A 22442-nucleotide genomic window follows, 5' to 3' on the forward strand; every position below is an offset into this window, starting at 1 on the left:
TCACTGCTCAGATGATGCAAGTCTTGGTAAAATGAGGGGATTGTAAAGAGTAATAGATTGAGGAGGGAAAGACAGATTTGATTTTCTATAAGGGTTTTAAGTCAAATCCAAACAATTTTATAATTCAACAGTGTTATAACAATTTCTGGAAGAAAAAACACCATGAAGAGAATTGGTCTCATTTTTTATTCATTCCCAGTCCCATCTGTATTTTGAATCCAAACCCAGAACCAAACCTGCAGAGTATAGGTGGCTTTCTACATGACAGCAGAAGACTAGTGTCAGTTTTAAACTCTGCAAAGCAACTGATGAAAGCAAAGAGATTTATTTGCAAAACGCACACCTATATTTTTTTTCTAAATTTCAACACCTCTAAAAATTCAGGGACAATTGAGTGTGTTTAATTCTTAGAAGGGATACTTAGGAACATCAAATATAATCTCTGAGGAATTTCAGATCCTACTAAAAATGTAATAACATTTCACATTAAAAATATTTGCCATAAGAATCTTTTCAGTATCTCTCATCTCTTACAGAAGGCAGGTAGAATGCCCATTTGTCTGCTGAGTGATCATCTACCATGCAAGTCTGGCATACTGAGATTCTTGGCAGGTATACATATTGTGTATTTTCCCATCTGTTTGTCTCCTTAGGGCAGGCAGAAAAAAAATAATAAGCGTAAAAGCAATGTGATCCTTTTGTCTGCTGTAGTACTCCCACTGTAGACTCCCACTGTAGCAGAAGTCCCTGTTCACACTCCTACTTTATCAGCTTTTCCCTAGGAACTGGTGTATGCATGCTCTTCCACAAAGCCACTGTAAGCAGTGTTAGTCCATTTTCACTGAGCCATAATCCACAGCTTGTTTGCCATGAATCTGCAGGCTGCAAATGGGGAGCCACTGCACAGAGCCTGACATATCAAATTCCCATTGGTTTGCCTAGACTTTTCAAGACAACGAAGTATGCGAAGTAACCATGGTGACAAATGCTCATTTTTACCTTGTAACTGTAGTGTGCTGAATAGTTGACCCACTTTCTCACACCAGTTTTGTCCTCAACAGAGATGGACCGAACAGTGGCTTTGGATGCAGAAGTAGTGGGCATGTCAAATTCCACATCTACATGGCGGACAAAACTGGAAGGCACTTCCCGGTCAGAGCCAAGCTCTAGGTGACAGAAGAAGCAGTGTGGATGGCCAGAAGCTGGAAAAAGAGATCAAACAGACATGAAAGTTGTCTTGCTTTGTTGAGAGAAGATTGCATCTAGGTAAAAGCAACATCATGAAACAGCAAGAAACTAAGAATCTGCCTGGGTGAACTACTCTGCATCAAGTGTCAGGATCTTATCTGCTTTAATGGCATCGAAACTCCATAAGCTCGAGATTCAGTTCAGTTTAATTAGTCAGAGTAAATAAATTAAATGAACTGCAAAAATATTGACTGTCAATCAGTCCAATTTGCTTTCAGTGGATGAAAATTCAAGATGTAAATCAACCACCGTAAGTAAAGATATTTTCTGTCTTCTTATTCCCTCAGTCTACTTAACATGCTAAGAACACTGTGGCATATCCTTCTAAAATATCATGTATTGATAGTAAGTAAAGGTAGATTTAACAGATATTTCATAGTTATTTTTGAAATGGCTATCCCCATATAAAATATCCCCATATGTTTGAAAGCAAACATACTTGATAACATTAAACTTTCCTGCATTCAAAAAGCATATTTGTGCACATCTTGGAAGTAACAATTTATTCTCATTCTAACCCTCCACAAGATGGCCAGTCATTAAAGATAGAAAGGTGAGAAACCAACCATGTTTAGTTCTGTCATCGGTACCTGATAACTTTTTGCTATTATATATTCTTCCCTTTGCTTTGCTGGACAGCAGATTTGGTTAAAAAAAAGAAGTAGGAACTGCTAGTTAAGTTACATTTGTTATATTTTTGACTGCTGTCAACTCCCTAAGCTCTTCAGCAAGCCATTTAGGTTTTGTGCCTCAATCCCTCTATCTGCAGAATGAGGTTGAGAACACTCACAGCCACTTTGGGATTTCTGACTGAAGAGAATCCTATTATAAATTCGTTTTGTAAAAACAAAACAAAACAAAACAAACAAAGAAAAGCAATCCCAAGTTCAATAAAAAAGATAAATAATATTCCCCTCCCAGTGCAAAGCACAGCAGCCCTAGTTTTGGTAACTGCTGGATATGGCCTAGACTGCATTTTCTCCTAACTTCATTTTCTGGAATGACTGAACAATTTGGGCAGAAATTCAATTTAAAAACTTCCCCAAACTTAGCATATAATACTTCAGCCTACACTGTTAACCTGTAGCAGAACACACAAGGCTCTGAATTGCAGAATGTCCAGACACCTTACTAAGAGGGCTCCCTACCTGTCCTACTTACATTAGAGGAAAGCAGAAGGCAGAGAGCCTTCAGAAAAGCCTGCAGTTGTAGCTTAGAGTTAGAAACAACCATCCCATTAAATATTTAGCTTTACTGAATTAATTCAAATAGTAAGAAATATCTGAATTTAAATTCACTTTACAATGGAATTTTTCTATAATTTAATTTCTTCCAGTAGGAATACCAACTACCAGGAAAGACCATGCACAATGCTCAAACAAATATAGAAGTTACTAATGTAAACCACATCAGCTTAGTAGACAACCAAGCAAACAGATTATGAGAGCAATTCCTCCACCAAAAGAAATACTGAGTACATCAGTGTTCATGAGTAACCTGAGGCACACAATGGACAACTTCTGTGCACCTTGTGTGTGTTCAGCAGGCTCATTCAGAGCTCCCTCTGCAACAGACAAATGCACTTTTCTAATAAAAGTTCAGGAGGAAATCATCAGACTGATTTTCTTCTAAGCCTCCTGCTTCCTTGAGCTACAGCATTCCATTCTGACTATCATGGACCTCGTAATGTAATTCATAGAGACACTTGGCTAACTGAGATTGGAGGGAATCTGTTCCAAAGCCCTCTGATGTCCTAGCATGTTTGCATTACAGGATTTAATTTACTGCAGAGGGTGCAGCAGGCAGTATGTTGGGGACCCTCAACCAAACTGGGCCCAAGTTCAACATCCAGATCCAGGCCCCACTCAGAGGCTGCAGCTCTGCCTCATTCCAGGAGTGTTTTCCCATGACTGGTGGCTGGTGGATGTTTTCCTAACATTCTGCTGGTGGATTAATAAAAAACAGAAACACCTGGAGCCCAGACTGCTGCATGTGAAACTCTGCAGGGCCTTTCTTTGTCAAATGCTGTGATTGTCTTAGTTGTGCATAAGAGAAAGGCAGTAATATTTACCAAGTTACTTTATAAATGATTTCAGCAATATGCTCATTAAAATGCAATCCACATTAGTTTTCTAGGTCAAATTATAGTCAGAGTACACACAGTCCTTCATTTGTCATATGCTATAGTCAGAAGCAAACGCTTTGTCTACAGAATAATACAGACAGTGTTGATAACAAGTTCCTACAGTGAGAGTGCAAAGGGCCCAATCCCATCCGAATGCACAGAGAGAAAACATTTAGGTAAGACAGCGAAACCACTGATAATCCTTACCAAGCCATTCCGCAGTCAGTGTACGGGCAGTGAGCAGAGGACAGACGCCACTCTGCACCCACAGCTCTGCAGAGCTGGCACTCAGGGCAGGGCACTGGGGGTCCTACCAGCCTCACACTTGTACACAGGCTGGAAATGGGCAGTGTGGCTGCTCCCCTCCTCCCTCCACTGCCTCACTCAATATCTGGAGTCCCAGGCACCAAGGCAGCTCATCAGTGGATCAGACACCTAGAGGGACCCAAAGTGTTGCCAGGGGTGAGCTGCACGTGTGGTGGTAAGAGAGCATTGAGTGTGAGTTCAAGGAACGTTCTTATACTTAGATGTTGAAAACACCGTCATTTATAAAGACTGCTGTAACTGGGAGGAGGTGAGCTACTGTGTAAACCTTGGATACTACCAAGAATGCACAAGGTTGGGAGCAGACTATGCATTCTTATTATGTGATCAGAAGTGTATGTGGTCCATCAGCCAAATCTAAGAAGGAACAGGAATAAACTTCCCTAGTTCACCCTCATAAATCAATGCTCTTGACTGGTTCCATGTACACCCCTCTTTGTTTGCCTCATACTCTGAGTAAGGAAAGCCATGGAATGAGTACTGTCAAGAAATGTAAATAGCCCTTGAGAGACAAAGTTAGAATTGAGCTACACTTAACCTATCCTGTCATCACTTTGAGATTCCTTCCCTCTCATATACCCCATGCGTTCTTGCCAAGGCAGTGCTTACAAGGCCCTTCCTTTCCCTGAAATTACATCTGGCCTGACCGGAGAGGTGAGGACACTCTCTTCCTTTCAGGATGTAAACAAATACTACAGCCCTGCATACTGCACTGTGACACTGATGGATAGGTGCTCTGTGGCAGAGTGCCAGCAGCAGTGCCGAGTGTGATTCATTTCCCCCTGACACAGGGCATGTGTAATGAAGCCTCACACTGGGAGGGACAAGATAAAGGAAGCAAGAGCCATAGATAAACATCTCCCTTGCAGCTGCAGTGGGTAAGAGAGCATTGCCTTGCAGAAGACTGAACAGAGCCACGAGTTCTGCCTCTTCTCCTTGTTTGCTACAGGCTTCTTCTGTGGTTGTATTAAAGTCTGGGGGCTTACATTTTCCCAGCTGAAACATCAGTATGGTGTAATGAGATCTTCAGAGAGGAGATGCCACAGAAGGACCAGTTTCACAGCATCTCATTCCCAGAGCTTATACAGATGGCATAGTGAGATTTTCCTCACAAGCAGGTTGTTGCTCACACACAGCCCGAGGTTAATTTTTCATTGCAATATTTTGTGAGTTCCCAAGCTCCTCTCATGTCCTGCACTGCAGAAAACACGGAGTCCTCACTTTTGTCTGTGATATCCCTCCAAATTTGTAACCTATGGTGTAACCTCGTGTCTTTGGGCTGAAATGTGATCCAAATGCTTAGAAGACCTGGATCAATGTTTTGCTAACACTGCAGCCTAAACTTGGGATAAACAACCGTACTTATAAAGTGTCAGATCTGATCCAACACTGAACTTTTTTCAGGAAACAGCAAACACAGAAACCCACTCAGTCATATAGCTGCATTACTACAGCATCAATACTAAAAAATACGCCTACATTTTAAAAAGTCTAGATGAAAAAAATAAAGAAGTAGAGTTCACCATATATAAAAAAGCAAACCTAATTTATCTTGGTATTATTGCCCAGGATGAAGAGTTGGAAGTGGAACAAACAGCAGCAATGGCCAAAGCGAACAGTAGCTTGCACATATTATTTGAATGTTTAATTATTAACAATTTAGGAGAAATGCAAAGGCTTGTAGATTTTATGTTGGTATTTTCTCTTTGAGATTAAGCTGCATTTACCTGTCTGCACTGATCACAGAAGCATTACCACAACTAGTAATTGCAAAACATTCTTTGTAATAGTTGCACTATACCTTCTGCCCTCTTCCAACCTCCCACTTCAAACACTAAGGATTAATGGCAGTGTATGTGTCAAAATACATAGCACTGGCCAGTATGTTTGCATGGCAATGGTGATGAATGGAAATGAATGGAATACAAATCACATGTATTAGAACTACAGCTTGTTATTTAGTCATGTAGCATAGTATCTTGCCTTTGGAAGTCAACTAAAACAGCCTTGCTTCCAATAACAGTGCTAAACACACAGAGATGTTTGAAGCAGAAATTCCATAGTGTACTCATAAAAGCTGAGAAAGAAGGCATATTTTTGCATCTGGAAAACTCCAATCAGTTTTTATAATTAGCAGTGTTGGCAGGATAATTAAAACTACTGCAATGAAGGGTCAGATAAATGCAGTGTGTAACTATCTGATGTCCTTCAGTACACTGCAAAGAACGTCTAAACACAGTATTCCCTGTCTTCCAAAATACATAACTTCTGTAAGTTTACTCCTGTAGAGATGGTATGCACAACTCACCTGAATTTTTGTCAGGCAGTCGGTTTATTCTCCATACAATGGAATTAAAGGCATGCTCATATTTGGCAGTTCCCAAAGTAACTCTCATGACTGGCTCAGAACCAGACAGACTGGTTGATCCAAAAGTAGCCCCCTTGTTCACCTTAGCTTTCAAAGATTTTTCCCCCAGGACACTTTCCCGGCGGAAGTTCTTCACCCACTCATTTGGCACTGGGTAGCGGATCATAACATTTTCACAAGGGACCTGAGTTAAAGGGTCACGATTAGAAGAGAATGCAGTGGACATCATCAGCCAGCTCTGCACCTCCACCTCAGCACCATTGATGCTGGCTGCTGTCCTCAGTGTGAAAGGCAAAGTTTTCTCAGCAAAAACAGTTCTGAATCGCATCAGTTCAAATCGGCAAGCATCCAAGGGGTTAAACAGGATAATACGAGAGTTATTAAATATGTCCTCATCCACACATGAATGGAACCGACAGTTGTATAATTTAATCCACTTCGTGGTAGTAGTGGGCATAATGTCTTGCCTTGCAACTATTTCATTTCCTTTGATTAGGATATCGTTAAGGCCCAGTCTGCATTCTGCCAGGCCTGAAAGGAAACTGAGAACATATATATGGGTCAGCACACTGTGCTGGAGAATCACACTATCTCCTTTGGCCAAAATGCCATGAAACTCATCCCTGACATCAACAGTGATTTCTTCTTCTTGATAGTTCAGTCCCACTGTGCTCAGATCTGTTGATGAGGCTGGCAAGTTCATCAGCGTGTCTTGCACAGCACTGATGAAGCTTAGGAAGTCCTGATAATCTGTAGTACCAAGCTTGATGATCTGCTCTCTCTCTGCTGTGTGAGCAATGGCTGGTTTAGGCTGATACTTCTTTTTCTCCTTGTAGGTTGTGCGATCCAATCTCACACTGTGTATCCTTCCATTCTCATCATAGTTCTGGAGTTTGCGCTCTGAAATCTCATGATTGATTTCAAGTTTGAATTCACGGAAAGGTTTCTCCAGTCCTTTCTCATAGAAAAGCTGAATGTATCCACTGTCAGTCAGCTTCACGTATATTGGACCCCAGTGCCTGGATGACATAATATTCTTCTTCTCTGGGATTCTGAGCATCATTGGCCATCCATCCTTTGGCTGAGATGGTGCCAGGTTAAATAAAGTGGCATCTGAATCATATGGCATTGTGGGGTCATCATCAGGCAAGGTAGGGCTGCTCACATAATCTGGGTCTCCAATCTGGAGCTGCTTCAGCTGCTCCACAGCATCTGCATGAGTTACACTTTTGTTTGCCTCTTGGAAACTGATGGTATCGGGTTCATGATGGAGAATAATGAGGGAGTCTCTTTGGCTTTTGCCTGGAATAGTGGAGACAGAAGAGCTTTTGGAACGCCTGTCTCGCTCCTCAAAGAATGAGCTGAATGGATTGATGGGTGAGGGTTGGACATCTCGTAGAGACTCATCCAAGAAGGGATTAGTAGCACTCCATGGTGGTGTTTCAAGAGAAGGCAACTTGGTTAAAGAAGAGAGATCCAGTTTTTGAATTTTGGAGAGGTCACCCAAAGTACTTTTGGGACGTTCTCTTTTCTTAAATGATGCAGTGAGGTTAAAGTTAACATCTGGAGCCTGTGTTTCTGGAGGTGAGGTGTCTATTTTCAAAGGAGAAGGATTCTGTGGTGAACAACTGATTTCATTGTCATCAAAAGTCACCCAGCTGGGAAAGCGAACCGTGGTTGGTGCAGCAGAATGCCCATTCATGGAGGTGTTGTTCAGCTGCCAGTTGACAGCCTCCATATCTACCTCTTCATCTTCTTGGAAAGATGAGGAACTGTCTTTAAAAAAAAAAGAGGGGAGGGGAGGAAATTTCAGCTAATTATTCTGAAATTATCTAGTTCTCCACACTAAAAGAAAAGCACTCTCTACACAATAGCATGCTGTATGAGAAAGACAGAAGAAAACTGGATAATATTCTGTAGAATATGGCAAGAATTAATAAAGAAAAAGATTCACTTTTAAGTAGGCAGTTGAACATAGAAAAGGAAAGCAGGAAGAAGTACAGAAGGAATGATAATAATGATTGTATCTCTTAGCTCTCATTCCAACAAAATGACCTAAGAAAAAAAGGCACCATATGAGGTGCCTAGGTGGCATTTTTACCCTAGATGTTTTCAGAAGATGTGCTCTGTAGCTTATACAGTGGGAAATTGTCTGCCAGTCCAGACATGTCTCTGAAAATCTTGTGGAGAATTTATGATCTAGGAATGTACATTTGGATAAAGAAAAACGTATTTTTGTCTTGCATTATTGGGAGCTGTTCTCAAACCTCTGCCAGAACAAGGCTCCCTTGACCACTCTCCTTGTCTTAGACTCTGCCAAGACATTTCCCCAGAAGCCAGCATTATACTGTGCTATTTCAATCCAAGCTCTTTCTGGAGGAGATAGATGCAGCAGTAATAACGTGTTTCCCAAAATGAGCATCATTTTTTCAGCATGCAGAGATTACAGGGTTTTCTTCCTGTTTTCTTCCCACTGTGCTGATGAATGAAAGTATTAAATTAAAATCTGTGGTTGCACCACAGGTTTGCCCTACATTTCATACAGAAAGGCTAGCATTTGTGCCTTTTACTTCTGATAAATATACAGATCATGTTTTACACAACACACAGTTCTTCAGCAAAAGCAGAAAAGTGACTGTAAAATGTAGCACTTCACTATGGCTGTACATCTCTGATGTGAACTTATTTTACAATAACAACAAAAACAAAATATTTAAGTCCATATTCAAATTGCTGCCAGTTACCAAAATAGATGAGCTTGATTCTCATTCTTCATAAACTATAATAGACAGTCTGAATTTTTATTTCAGCTCAATTCAGAGTATGAAATAAGGAATATTCATCTTAGCCAAAGTCCTGACATTAGCTTGTTATAATGCTTTGGATTACTTGATTTTCTGCACCTCTCATCCCAGCTGTATTAAGCTCACCCAACTCTTTGATCTAAGGATAAAATGCATCATGTAAGTTCTACAGGTTATTGTAATTGAGAATTTTATATAAAGTGGAAAAAAAAACAGTTTATTTTTCAAGCCATTGCAATAACAAAGTAATATCAAGAAAAAACATCTTTTACAGACTACTCATTCATTAGAAAGTGTTCCACTTCTTGGAAAAGAAGTTTCGCTACCTCAGTTTCTCAGATTTTCATCTCTATCCTGTCCTTTAACTTCTACCATTGCACAGTGTCTGCCTGTAGTCCCTGCTACTGGTTGCACCACTGGGCATAGCAATGGGTCCTTTATACATTAGTTTTGCCACAAGACTACAAATAGGTCTGTGAATTAACAACCAAACAGATTATCAGCCACAACCACATCCTTAACAAACAATTAAAAAAAAGAAAACAAAACACCAAGACAAACCTGATCCTCAACTCCATACTAACACCTTCTATGCTGTCTCATGTTTTCCCAGTATTTTGGTCAGGAAGCATGTAATCCCCAGAAGAAAGCAAAAGCAATGGAAGTAAGTAATAAGAAACTGTTTTTCATGGTATTTCTGGAAAAACATTATTCATTCCTTCTAGGACTTATAATAGTCCTGTGATAAGAACATCAGAGTTTCTCAAGAACACAACTCTTCTCTGCTTGCAGTTATAATTTTTTTTTTTCCTGTATTTTAGCTTTTGAATTGCAGAAACCAAGCATAACTCCAAAAATGAAGTATTAACACTTATGGCAAATTTTAGAGAGGAAGATGAGCCAAACTCCTTTAGAGTTTGTATAAAAACCAGACAGAATTCACCCCACAAATTTTCTTTCTAAACTGAAGACATTTTATAAAAGAAACCATTTTCTTTTTTTTTGTGTGTACGTTTGTTTGTTTTAACTGAGATACTCAGAAATACCACTGAAGCATTAAATAAAGATGGTTTTGTAAATGTAAGCATTTGTGTAACTTTATTCTACAGAAAAATCAATAAACCATTATTTGAATTGATACATGAAAGCATCAAATTTGGAAAGAGAAATAACCTTTCTTTCTCAAAGTAAATTCAGAAGTACATTCTTCTCTTGCCAAAGTACCATATGGTGAATTCACAAATATTTGAAGATTACAAAGGTAGTTCTAAGAAGACAGTTTTTCAGCTTTGTCTGTGAGAGTATGACTAATAGCAGGGAGGATAAAAATAACCTTATGATAATGCAGCTAAGTATTCAAAGAAACTATCTGAGAACTAGATGAAATAGTGTGTATATCTCAAGAGAAATACTGTAACTTCTGTGGAAAGAAAAATATCTCATGGTGAAAAATCCAGATGTTTCTAGGGGATAGCTTAGACAATAATGTGAAGTTTTTCCTCATCTTCACTTTTGGTGAGTTCCTCAACATAGATGAAAATGTCTAAAATGCAAATGTCCTTCAACCTGGAAACACCCTAATAGTTCTGGGAGAGATCACTTAAGAAAACAATTCCTTAGATGAACAGCTAAGCTAACTGGTTCACTACTTTGCTTCCGTAAGTGTTTTTAAAATTCCTTCCTAGAAAATAGCATCAAGAAGATGACTTGATGAACAGTCTTGCACCCAGAGAGTGGTTTCCGACTGAGAAGGATTCAATCTGAATTTAAAAAAAAAAAAAAAGGAGGAAGTGTCAACATGGAGGATATGTTTGTCATTTCTTGATTGACCATCATTTCTCTCCTAAGAAAATGACTTTGATAAGTCATGATTAGTAGAATTAAAACATTTTTAATTTGTCTGCCTTGTCAGATTCTAATCTGAAAGGTTTCTCCCGCCCATCTACACAACACAGCAGAATGTTTATCAGGAAGGAGGACAGTAGCTCTATGTCCTTTCCCTGTATGAATCTTCTATACAGCTCTGCTCTTATTCTCTCACCTAAGCAGTGTCTCCAGTTAGCACTGGCTATACCTTACTACATGCACGTGTGTACATCATTACCAAGCCATTAAATAATATGGAAACTTACAATTCCTGGTGATCAACAAAATGCCATGTAGAATTGCATCTTTTTTTTTTTTTTCTAAAGGCCTCCTAATGTTTTGTTGGCTTTACAAGTGTTCAGCAGCAAAATGCTCAATTATTTCTATATGATAAGCTGAAAAACTGTACTAGGTTATAATGGATATAGAACATTTTGCTATATAGCCCACTGAAAGGAAAGAAGGCTTTCGTCCTCTTTATTGTTTTGTCTTTTCATTTAATCTCTTCTGGCCCAAATGAACATGCGGTATCACCTTACTTATGCCCAAAGGGAAGGCACACATCCAGCTGTTAAAGGACATTGATACCCTGCAAACTGTTTATGATAGAAACTGTGTCCTACAAGTAGGAAGATTTGAAGGTGTGGCAGATCTATTGAAAAAAAAGCTGGATAAAATTACTATGTTAAAAAAATATATCTGAGCAAAAGCCCAGGTTTTTAAATCAATGAGTACTTGCCTATTTTACCTCTTGATAGTAACTAGTTTGGAGCAAATCTAAATAATCTAAATAAAGATTCTGTCACTAATGCCAAACTTTATCTGAAATGATTATGCTCATTTCACAAAGAACAGAATATAAGTGTGCAAATATCACATAAACTCAACAGAAGCCTATAAACTTGTTCATTAAATACTTCTGCTCTTTCACTGCACTTGTGAAGAGTTTCAGGTTTGCTACATGCTATGAAAGCTGGCTTCTGCAAGCTTTCCTGTTTATCACAGCTCTGTTAATGGTGGAGAATCACATGTTACTGCTGCAGACATCAATCTAAATTTTTCTAACAATTTTGCTGAACAAGGCTACAGTAAAAAAGTACCATGGAATTTATCTATAAAAGTCTGCAGCTCGAAGAACCACAGCTGTCTTGCCAATGGGAAGTTAATGTTGTTTATTTGCACAGAGAATGTCCCTGAGAGGATAACAGTTATTACCTCCATATGCTTCCTGTGTAGCTCTACTATCAATCAGTGCTGGTAGCATTTAGGGGGTACTTGGAAATACTCTCTACCAACCTGCAGGACATTTTCTTTCCATGAGATTCAGAACAGATTTTGGAGACAGAAGAAGAGGCAATTACCTGCAAAATGAGGGGCAGAACGCCCCAAACCCTTTGAGCACAAACACCCAGCAGGCTGGAAGGTACAACAGCTCTGAAAGTGATGCCTCCTATTTTATTATGCTGGCCAATAATCTGGTTCTCCATCTTGCTGAACTGTCAGTTGAAGAAGTAATGTTTTTAACTTCATGATTTACAGCACAGCTAAGAGGTATTTATTTCAGAAGAATAATCACCGGCTACATAACTGGCAGGCACAAGGTAAAGTCACTGACCTTTGCTTGCTGTGGTTCCCTTTCTATTCCTACTCCTTCCACTTAAAAGGCTTCTCAGACTATGCTGAATGGATTCATCACGGTATTTTCACCATGTTTTGTCACATCCTATTGAGACATCTGTTTGAATGGGTTTCTAACTATAGGCTACGTAAATAGGTGATTTAACCTAGTGTAGTTCTGTCCCAAATCTGCAGTAGTTCTAATACAAAATACTGAAGACCTTGTTCCCAGCAGTGGGTTAATGACTACTTAAATATAATTCCTGTTGCTTGGCTAACTACTGCAAATTCATCACAAGTCCCAAAATAAGTTTAATCATTAAAAGAAGTTTAATTATCTGAAGTTTCAAAGACGTTATGCCATAGAGATTCCAGTACTATTTAAAACACAATTTCATCTATGCTCAATTAATTTAACTCTATGAATCTCTAATCTTTATAAGAATTTCTATTTTTCATTTTAAATGTAAGCCATTGTACAGACACTATACTGAAGAAGAAACAGAAGCAAATTCTGTCTCAGCCTCTCACAGCTAGATTGCAGCAGACCTAATACTGCAAGCAAGTTGTTGAAAAAAACTGTCTTCCATACTCCATCCTAAGGGACTCTAGAAGTCAGCATAGTTTTTGCAAACTTTGTTGATGTTTTGATGTTTTCTTATTGTTCTACACCTATAGAAACTTACAGATTTGTGGGAGGTAAAACTACCATATTTCAGGCATTGGTTCCTACTGTGCTTCCTTGCTTTCAATTATTTGCCCTGTCTCCCTCACTGATGCTGACTCTTGCAACTGGAGAGGGAAGATAATATCTTCCCAGCAATTGAGCCTGACCTACCTATGAGGTGTACAGGTACCAGATGAAAGCCCAGTGGAACAGTGGTAGCTGTAGCTGGACGTTTCATTGCAACCTGCCACATATGTTACTACTTGAGGACCTTTTTTATTGCACTTGTTTTCCTTTCCTCTGTCTTTATTCAATTGAAGAAATTCACTGAGCCTGGAATTCAATCAATTCAAGTGACAGAGTCCTTTCACTATGTCTTGAGTAAAGAAAATGCTCAAGGTAACAAAATGAATTTACAACTTAGAATATCCCTGCATGATTTAAAAACATTCACTATTTAATTTGCATTATATTTACTACTGAGTAGTTAAACTCAAACATTTCAGATGTGGTATGAAATAACTGAAACAGCATTTCAGCAAATCAAAACCTACACACAGGTGGATCCCCTTTTCCTTGTGTCTTGATATCTTTGCTATGTTACCTGCTCTCAGCTACCTCTGTAGCTTTGTACAAGCTTCATTCACATCCTGCAGCCTGTAGGCAATCAGAATGGACCCGTCTAGCCTTGAAACAAAATCAAATCTGTAACGTACCTACTGCACAACACTGGTATACTAGGTATCTACAGCAGATGTATCTATAATTAGAAAACGTATTTTCCAAATATATTGTTCAGGTTTTAGTCTGAAAACACTTAGAATTTGTACACTGTTAGAAAGAATTACAGTGAAGAATGACATCATATTTGGAAATCACCTAAACAATGTTCAAAGATAACTCATATCATTTTGAAATAAAAGTGCCTGGGTGCCTGGGGCCACAGCAAGCAAGACAGGTGGAGTCTCCAATTAATACATTTATCATTTCAACAGCAAATTTCAAATTAGACATAGATCATAGGACCAGTGACAAAGGCTTTGCTGAAGTCTTTTCCTCATCTACCAGGCGTGCGACTCGATCACAGGAGATCAGGTTGGTCATAGAGGACCTGCCTTTCATGAACCCAGGCTGGCTAAGCCTGATCCCCTGGTTGTCCTGCACACACTGTGTGAGCTCCCTTAAGATAATCTGCAAGTCGCAGAAGAGTTAGTCAGTGTTTTGAGGAAATTGATAGAGCTTCCTGCAGGTAGGAATCATATGATGACATTTTAAAGTTTGGGACTGGTTTCTCAAACTGGGGTTCATGCGAAATGTTCTGAGAAACCATGTGAAACACTTAGAAACACTGAGAAACTTTTTAAAGTGAAACACTTAAATATTAACCCTGATCTTAACGATATATTGGTATTTCCTTAAACAAGGTACCAAGTCAATTTCTTCCTATAGCAGAATAAAAGAGTAGCTAAAAATACTAACTATAAGCATTTACATTAACAATAAGAGTATTTACTAATGTAGATTTTTATTAGCTTAAACTTTTGGGATTCATTAGAAGACAAACCTGAAGGTGGAACACAAAGGTGGTGGAAGGGCCTAACACTTTCAAGAAATAAAACAAATAGTATACACTGTCTTTCTGCCTTGGTGCATGAACTGAATGTATTTCAAGCCAGCATCCAACTTCCCTGAACATTTTTCTTTGTTTTCCATTGTTCTCTGTCTCCTTAAGCAAAATCACACAGACAACTGCATTTAAAGAGGTGCTCTCCAAAAGATTTAAAATCTTTATATAAAATTGCATATGACTATTGGCCATCTCAAACTAGATAGCAAAAATAAAGTATTTTAAAATTTTAACTTTTAAAGGAGAATAAAACTTTTCTAGAGATAATAGGAGATATTATGTACTACACAAAAAAGCATTATTTATCCCTTGAAAGCAGCTTCCTTTGTGTTTTGTTTGTTTGTTTTTAAAGTAAAAAAGGTTATCTTATAGACAGAAAGTAGAGTTCTTCTCTTACGTGTGAAACAATGGTGGGAATGACCCCAAAAATTTTTACAGAAAGAGAGGCTTTAACATTTAAATCCTTCTGAGAGACATGGATCTAGAAAACACATTCATTTCCTTTAGCTCAGTTCATGTGTTTCCATTAGCTGGCCAGAAGGTGGTACATTAAGACTAATGTAACTTGAGGAAGTCTTTAAGATTGTTACAAGATTTGGGAAAGACACGATGCCTATTCGAAGAGTTCACAGTGTACATGTGGCATAAAGTTACTGGTGTATAACTGGGCATCATGTGAGCCAAGCTGTGATCAGATCTCAGGTAAGTGGTGGAGAAAACAGTCTGAGGGGAAAAAAAAAAAAGCTTGTTTTTTCATATTAGTTATTTCTATTAAACCAACACAGTACACTCATAAAGCAAACATCTTAGCAACTAAGCATACATGCATGATTCATAAACAATCACAAAGCAACTTCATATCCACCCTTGAAGACACAGCATAGATACGCCACATATTTTTACCACCAGGTCATCTAACTTCACTCTCAGCAAGGTGTGCTCTGTTCAGAGGATACTGAGACTATGACTACACACCAGTTTTAGCCATTATTACTACCAGTGGAATAATTAAGCTCCCAGTTTGGCTAATATGTATGAGAAGGCGTAGATCAGAGCTGGGAAACATAAAGCCAAACCTGTTCCAGCAGACAGATCAATATGAGAATGTCAGGTTATCCGGAGAAGAATAAATTCCTCTATGCCATCTTTCATCCAAAAGGAGTAAAAAAGAAATGAGAACAGAGGAAGAGATACTCATTACATTTTTTAAAAGCAGTTCATATCAAAGTGTGTTAGCTATGATAAGTGACGACAGTTTGCCTCTGAATGTACTTTGGACTTTTCATCTATCCAGAGGTCTACTTCCCTCTCTGAGTTTAACCTCAGCAGCACATGAGAATATACGTCAGTAGTACAACTGCTGCTGAGATGAGATGGTAGAGCTCACAGAGAGATACTCTGACAAAGTAAAGAAAGGGAAATGTTACTAGTAGCCCAAGTACACTAGTTCTTGGGATAATGTTTCAGGAAGTTTATGGCATTTGGTAAGCTGAACAAATCTAAAGCCAGCACTAAAATTGCAAAGACTCCATTACTAAGGAGTCAACAGCAGCATGCTCTCTTTTGTAAAGAGCAGCTACATAAGTATTTCATATGTAGACAAGAAGGTACGTCAATCTGTCATAGTTTAATAAGCAATATGTGATGGACTAGAAACAAGCCACAGACATTTGCAAACCTTCTTCGGTTTCATTCTCAGTGCTTGAGACAGTATCACGTGGGATAAGCTTGACATTTGCAGTGGCAGCCTGCAAGCAGAAATTTGGCAACTAGTGAATCCTCCCAGAGTTTGGGGTCCCACTAAACAACGTAACCTCTGACTGCAAAGCCACGCACTGTGCTCTTATTCATAGAATCCAAAAAGCAGCTGTACTATTATGAAAGCATAGGTGGCTGGCTCTGTTAAATAAACACAAGAAATGTTTCCATACACATAGGAATACTGGAGTCAAGAGACTACTATGTGCATTGGATATCTGAAACAGTTTCACCAGTTTAGAAACTGTACTGGGAACAGCCACACACCAGTTGAGGACAATTTGGTTGTCAGTGTGAAATAGCTGCCTGCTCTCTGATTTCTAGCTGGGCAGTTTCTGCATCACTGAAGCCAACAGCATCCCAACAATCTGCCCCAGCTTGTACTGATTCTGTACCAAAAAAAAGTCACAGGGATGTCAAACATGTGGGTGCTCAATTTACTACTTACAAAAATGAACAGTGATGTTTATATCTGCATGTAATCTTGGAGGAGGCAGGACAAAGTAAATCCCTAATGACCGCTATAAAAAGATGTAAAAGTAAAACTCAGAGTGAAATACAAACATTTAAATCTCTTTACTGCAGGGGAAAAAATAGAGGGAAAAAGAAGAGAAAAAACGGACATTTGTATTTTACATCTTCACAATGTATTATTGCCCAACTCTTCTGGCTCCCCCAGTGCTTAAAAATAGTAGCACTAACTTCCTGATTCCTGCCCCCAAAGCATTTCCCAGGATCAAGTTTTATATCATATAAAGTCAGCAGCTCAGATTCTGTCTGCCAGATTTGTCTTCATATCTCAAGTCATCTGGGCAAGAGGTAAACCCATATTTATACACTACTGTTACCCTGAGCAATATCAAAATGATTTACAAGATATGCTATTTCTGTTCCTTACAAAAGAAATAAAGAACAACAAAAACATAAAGACTCATTTCCTAATTTCTAATGCAAGGCTTTGTATAAACTTAAACTTCAGCTGCATGTTTTAATAGTTTAGTTACCTGATTAACTGTTAAGACAGACTTGTTCCATAAATGGTGGTCCCATTAAGCAACATGACTGCTGGCTGCAAAGCAACACACTCTGGTCTCATCCATATCCATAGACAACATAGCTGAAGCTACATTAGAGAGCTGAAGTTATCAGTGCTCCACTTCTTCCTGAAGCTGATGCTAGCATTTCTTCCCCTTGTAACTTGTTACGTAAACATTTTTGTTTTGTTCTGTTTTAAAGTGCAGGGAAAGACATGTAACTGAGGGTAGTCAGTTCTGCCAGTCCTTCCTGACTGAGAGCACCTGGGAGCTCCAGGCTGCAGTGAAGCTTTATGAATTAACAAGTGAGGCTCTGAATGCTAAGGTGAGAGGTGCTATAACAAAGTCATATGTAGGTAAATATATATATATATATGCATTTAATTAATAGAGGGATTTTTGGCACTTAACAGAAGGACTGAAGGAGATTAGCTGGAAATATCCACATAAGTGTCACTGAAGATGAATCTATCAAAGTCACACCTCTACCCTCAACAAGCGATGATAACTACAGGTGCTTGAGAAGCAGCATGATGCACAGGATATGATACAGTAATGGACTGCAAAAGGCCGAGGTGTTAATCTGAACAATATGACTGTCCAAGTGACATTCAACTAAGAAATCTATGGCCTCTGTTCTGCAAGTTTTCTCTCTGTAGTAAAGGAAAAATACTGGTATAATGGAAGGTTAATGGCTATTGTTAAGTGTTGATGAATAGTTCATAAATCACATTCAAGCTTGTGAGCTTTCTAGGCATCTTGCAGGATAAACGAAATATGCAAGAGAGCTCTTTTAGGGAATAAAATAACTGGAAACAGTAGAAGGTGTGGTCCTTGGCTGAGTAAAACTTAACTCATGCTTGCCAAGACATTTCCTTGTGCACTGGCTGCTTGCAAGTATGAGAGCAAACAGAAAGGTGAAGAAACTGCAGTAAACGTATGGTTATGAAATCAAAGACTGGATGCCTAAGTACAGGACTGTCTGTGAACTGAAACGAGAAATGTCAGGAATTTGCTTCCTACTTTTTGTCCTCCTCTAGGCTAAGAAGTAGAGCACTATCCACAGTATTTACAAGCAAGAAGCATTCCACCAAAAATATGGGAGGTAAGCCAAAACAGCCTCTATTACCAATCAGCAATACTGTGTCTCCTGAGATCTCAGCACGACAATACTACTATTTTGAAAGTGAAAGAGTATACACACAGTTCCCTCTGCCAAGACTGACCTAGTATTAACTGGGGAAAAACTGATCCTAGTTAGAAAGAATATCTTATATCAGGTTTTGATGCTGATAGTTCGGAAATTATCATATGAATTAGTGATTTAAAATATAGTCATTTTTAAATGCATCTGCCTTGAAAAATGTTGGAACGCTAAAAATTATTATCTGGAAGACATGTTATTATACAGAAACATAATACTTAAAAAAACCCTATAATTATGTTAGAAAAAAACACCAAACTATTTCATGTCTCATTTTGCTTCAAGTAGACAGCAAGGAGCGGGACAAAGAAAGACCTGAGACACTGAGATGAAGTGGTAAGAAGAAGGGAGAAAATTGGATAAGAAGAAGAGATTTGGGAGCTTTTACAAGTCTTTGAGGTGAGCATGGGACTGCTCCTCATCCTGTGGCTGTAAGGGTGTAAAGACACGTTACTCGCTCTTCTAAACTGTGCTACTGAAAGACCTAAATATTTGCTAAATATTTGCGGGACAAATTGGGAAGACTAATATACAGCCTACAGGGCTTGATCTCAAAGAAGAAAAGTTTCCATTGAAAATATAGAGAGAAACCCTTAGGCTTCCAAACAGCGCAGAGATCTTGCTCTATCTCAAAGATAATGCAGTGCACTTTTTATGGTTAGATCAGTGCAAGCTTATTTCAGACAAAAACCCCAGCTTCATTTTTAGAATTTTTATTAAGCTTTGGCTGAAGCAGTTGCAGGACAGGCAAGGTGTTGCATAGCTCGTTTTCATCTCTCGAGGTTTTATAGATGCGTTTTGGATATATGCTGAGCAAAAATTTTTAACGGTAACAGGATAAAAGAAGAAATATTCCCATTTGTGGTAAACCTAACATTATCCTCCTACAAAGTGACTCCTCTCAGTTTTTGTCCATCCATAAATACTACAGTGGTGTCAGAAGGGCTGTCATGGAAACTGTTTTCAACAGCATGTCTGCATCAGCAACCACAACTCACAGTGGCCCCACCAGACCAACTCGACAACCACACTGAGACAATAGCAGCCAACTGCTGAAACAAATGGAGCAAATCCAGCTTCATACAGGCATGACAGAAGGATTCCCCAGGATGACAGAAGACAGAAAATTTGTCAGTGTGCTCATCTAAATGAATGTCAGTTAATTGCTCTTGCTATAAGAAAGGACTCAGTTTTTGATCCTATTATCACTATGCAATACCATCAAGCCCCTCAACTCCAATCCCAAGGCAACTGTTGATGACTCTGGGGCTATTGTGAGGGAATGGATGTTTTTATGATGCACTGTTCAGACTGGTGAGGCCATTCCCCTCATTCACACTCATCTATTCCAGGTCTGTGACTCCTTTAGCACAGCCTTTTCCTTCAGGCCAGGCTCCCACCATAAAGTCCCAGCTGTTGCAGCTATTCACAATTACAGGAAATGAACAGAACCAAATACTGTTGTACTGTTATCTTTTTTTTTTTTTTTTTTTTTTTTTTTTTAATGTCATCTGAAGTTACATTTTTCCCTTTTGCCTGTCACAGAACACAGGATTACTTAGGGTCAGTCCATAGAAGTAGCCAAAGAAGTGAAGCAACAAGCCTGTCCCAGAAGAGAAACGCCTGGGCCTTACTGCTAAATGAAAGCAACTGACCAAAAGAGAAACATGCATGCAGAAGAGAAAGAAATGACCCGTAATGCTACTGCCCTGCTCTGTGGTGAGAAGTGAAAAGCAAACCCATGCTTCCTTTTTCCTTGCATTAATTTTAACTTTACATTTCTTCCCTCCAGGCATCTTCCCTCCAAGCTACAGCTCTTTGCCTTGGTATCACACAGACTATACAGAACACAAATTCCCTTATGCTGGTCTTACACAACTTACCAGAGACCTAGTAAGTCTTCAGGATAAGGTCAGTATGAAATGGACAAGGTGATGAGAAACTTTACCGCCTTTATCAGGCAGTCCCTCCAGGCTTGTGTAGTTTTGGTGGCTCCTGAGAGATGAGGGCTGAGCACAGAATGTGACTGATGGAAAGGAAAACAAAAGGGGCCCCATAGCTGCTGTGCCCTGTAAACAAAACACAGCTTTCTGAGTCCATGTGAGATTTTGCAGAAGAGCCCTGAAGATCTGAGATCTGCCAGAAGGAAAGAGCAGCAATCAGAGAAATGAGGAGTGTGGGATAACAAAATGATAAGAGGACTTTGACTACTAAGCATGAAAAGAAAGTACACTGTAAAATGAAAAGTAATTAGTAATTTATTCCTATAAAAAGAACAAATAGGCATTCGAATGGCAACACTGGCAATGGGCAGCAAACATTTAATAGATAATCAAAGCACCCTAAAGAAGTGTTTTATTGTACTTTGGCACTAACAGGTGCAGAAGAGGAGTTGCCTGAAAAGAGCAATGCTGCTACAGATAAGAACAACTGCCTCAGTTCACTAGTGAGTTATGTTCTAATGTCCCAAGAAATAAACCGAGCACTGCCAGGGAAAATGGGATTTTTCTTCATGAAGCTAGTATTGCAGAGTTGTTTTAGTATAAGGAAATGAGGAACAGGGACTTTCTTTATCCCACTGGCTCACTTAAATATGGTGGGAGTAAAGAGTCAAGATAGAGGTCAGTTAGAAACATACCCTCAGCTGACCTCCCCTAGATTAAGAAGTTTCAAAAAGATACGTTCTGGGCTCAGGGAAATGATGCAATCTCCTCAGTGTTGTACTTCCTCAGGGACTGTAGGTCACAGGTTCATGCCATGCATCCAGACCATGCCAACATCAAACAGTGGAAACAAAAAAGGCACATCCTGAAGACCAGGAGATACACCTTGTGAAAGGCTCTGAATTTAACCTCTCACATGACATGGTATTTCTTAAAGGTTTTGTTAAGGAACACAAGTCTGACCACTGAAAATCATGAAGGAGAACTCTGCTCTTGTCATGGCTTAACGAAAGTATGTTTATGCATGAGACAGGGAAAGAGGTTGTACTAGAAGGGAGTGTGTTTACTTGAACCAGGATTTTTGTGCTTAGAAATGCTGACAGCTTGGAAGATTAAATCCTGTATTTACTAACTCAGCAGTATCCTCTCCACTAAATTTCCCCATCATCTGTGCACCACAACATAAGCAGCAGCCTAGAAAACAAGATATCTGCTTGGCATGTGGCAAAACCTGTGGCTGAATGCTCTGAGCTAGATACAAATGTAACTGTATCTTAGCATCAAGGTCACCAATGACTTTGGTTATAAGAATTGGATTCCCTTGAAGCAGACCAAATATCAGCTCTTTTACCATAGAATCCGCAGCTGTCAGATGGCAGCAGCCTGACCTTATGGGGCCACACTGCACTACACGGCCCTGTGGGCAAGCCACACTCCCTGTAACTCTTCCTGAGGGATCAGGAAGCAATTACCGAATCCCAGCAAAACCTAATTATGCCCCTTCTCCCCATCACGAACTATCATTTAGGAGAAGACAGAATTATTATTCTCCTCTCTCTCTCCCCCCTACAGTTAAAACACAAGTTATGGGATTTTTTTTTTTTCTTCAACTTTTAGCCCTGTTCAGTCCTCTCTTTGTGCTGGGCCTTTTGTCCTGGGGAAGGGCTAGCCCGGCTGGGAGCTGTGGGAAGACAACATCGGGCAGACAATGCTGCCGTCTGCAGAGCAGACATTGGTGAATGGCATAGCGATGGGCAGACAGAAGAATTTCGACCTGTTGCTATAGCAGCGGGGTGAGAGTGGAGGCAGTGCACCCGGGCTTGTGGCAGGGCCACCACTGCCCCAGCGGCCCACAAG

At 39.4% G+C, this 22442-nt stretch overlaps 1 protein-coding gene across 4 annotated transcripts in view; it reads right to left on the reverse strand.

Moving 5' to 3' along the window:
• STON2 (stonin 2) overlaps positions 1 to 22442 on the reverse strand; it is a 70804-nt gene that overhangs the window by 4781 nt on the left and 43581 nt on the right. For all 4 annotated transcript variants that reach the window (XM_090141475.1, XM_031593132.2, XM_090141473.1 and 1 more), the window contains exons 5-6: positions 6006 to 7841; positions 1000 to 1202 (exon numbers count right to left, since the gene is read on the reverse strand). In XM_090141475.1, the coding sequence (XP_089997601.1) occupies positions 1000 to 1202; positions 6006 to 7841 (2039 nt within the window). The remainder of the gene's footprint in view (positions 1 to 999; positions 1203 to 6005; positions 7842 to 22442) is intronic.

This window comes from Phasianus colchicus, chromosome 5 (assembly GCF_987193195.1).
Source record: "Phasianus colchicus chromosome 5, bPhaCol1.hap1.1, whole genome shotgun sequence".
NCBI classification, from domain to species: Eukaryota; Metazoa; Chordata; class Aves; order Galliformes; family Phasianidae; genus Phasianus; species Phasianus colchicus.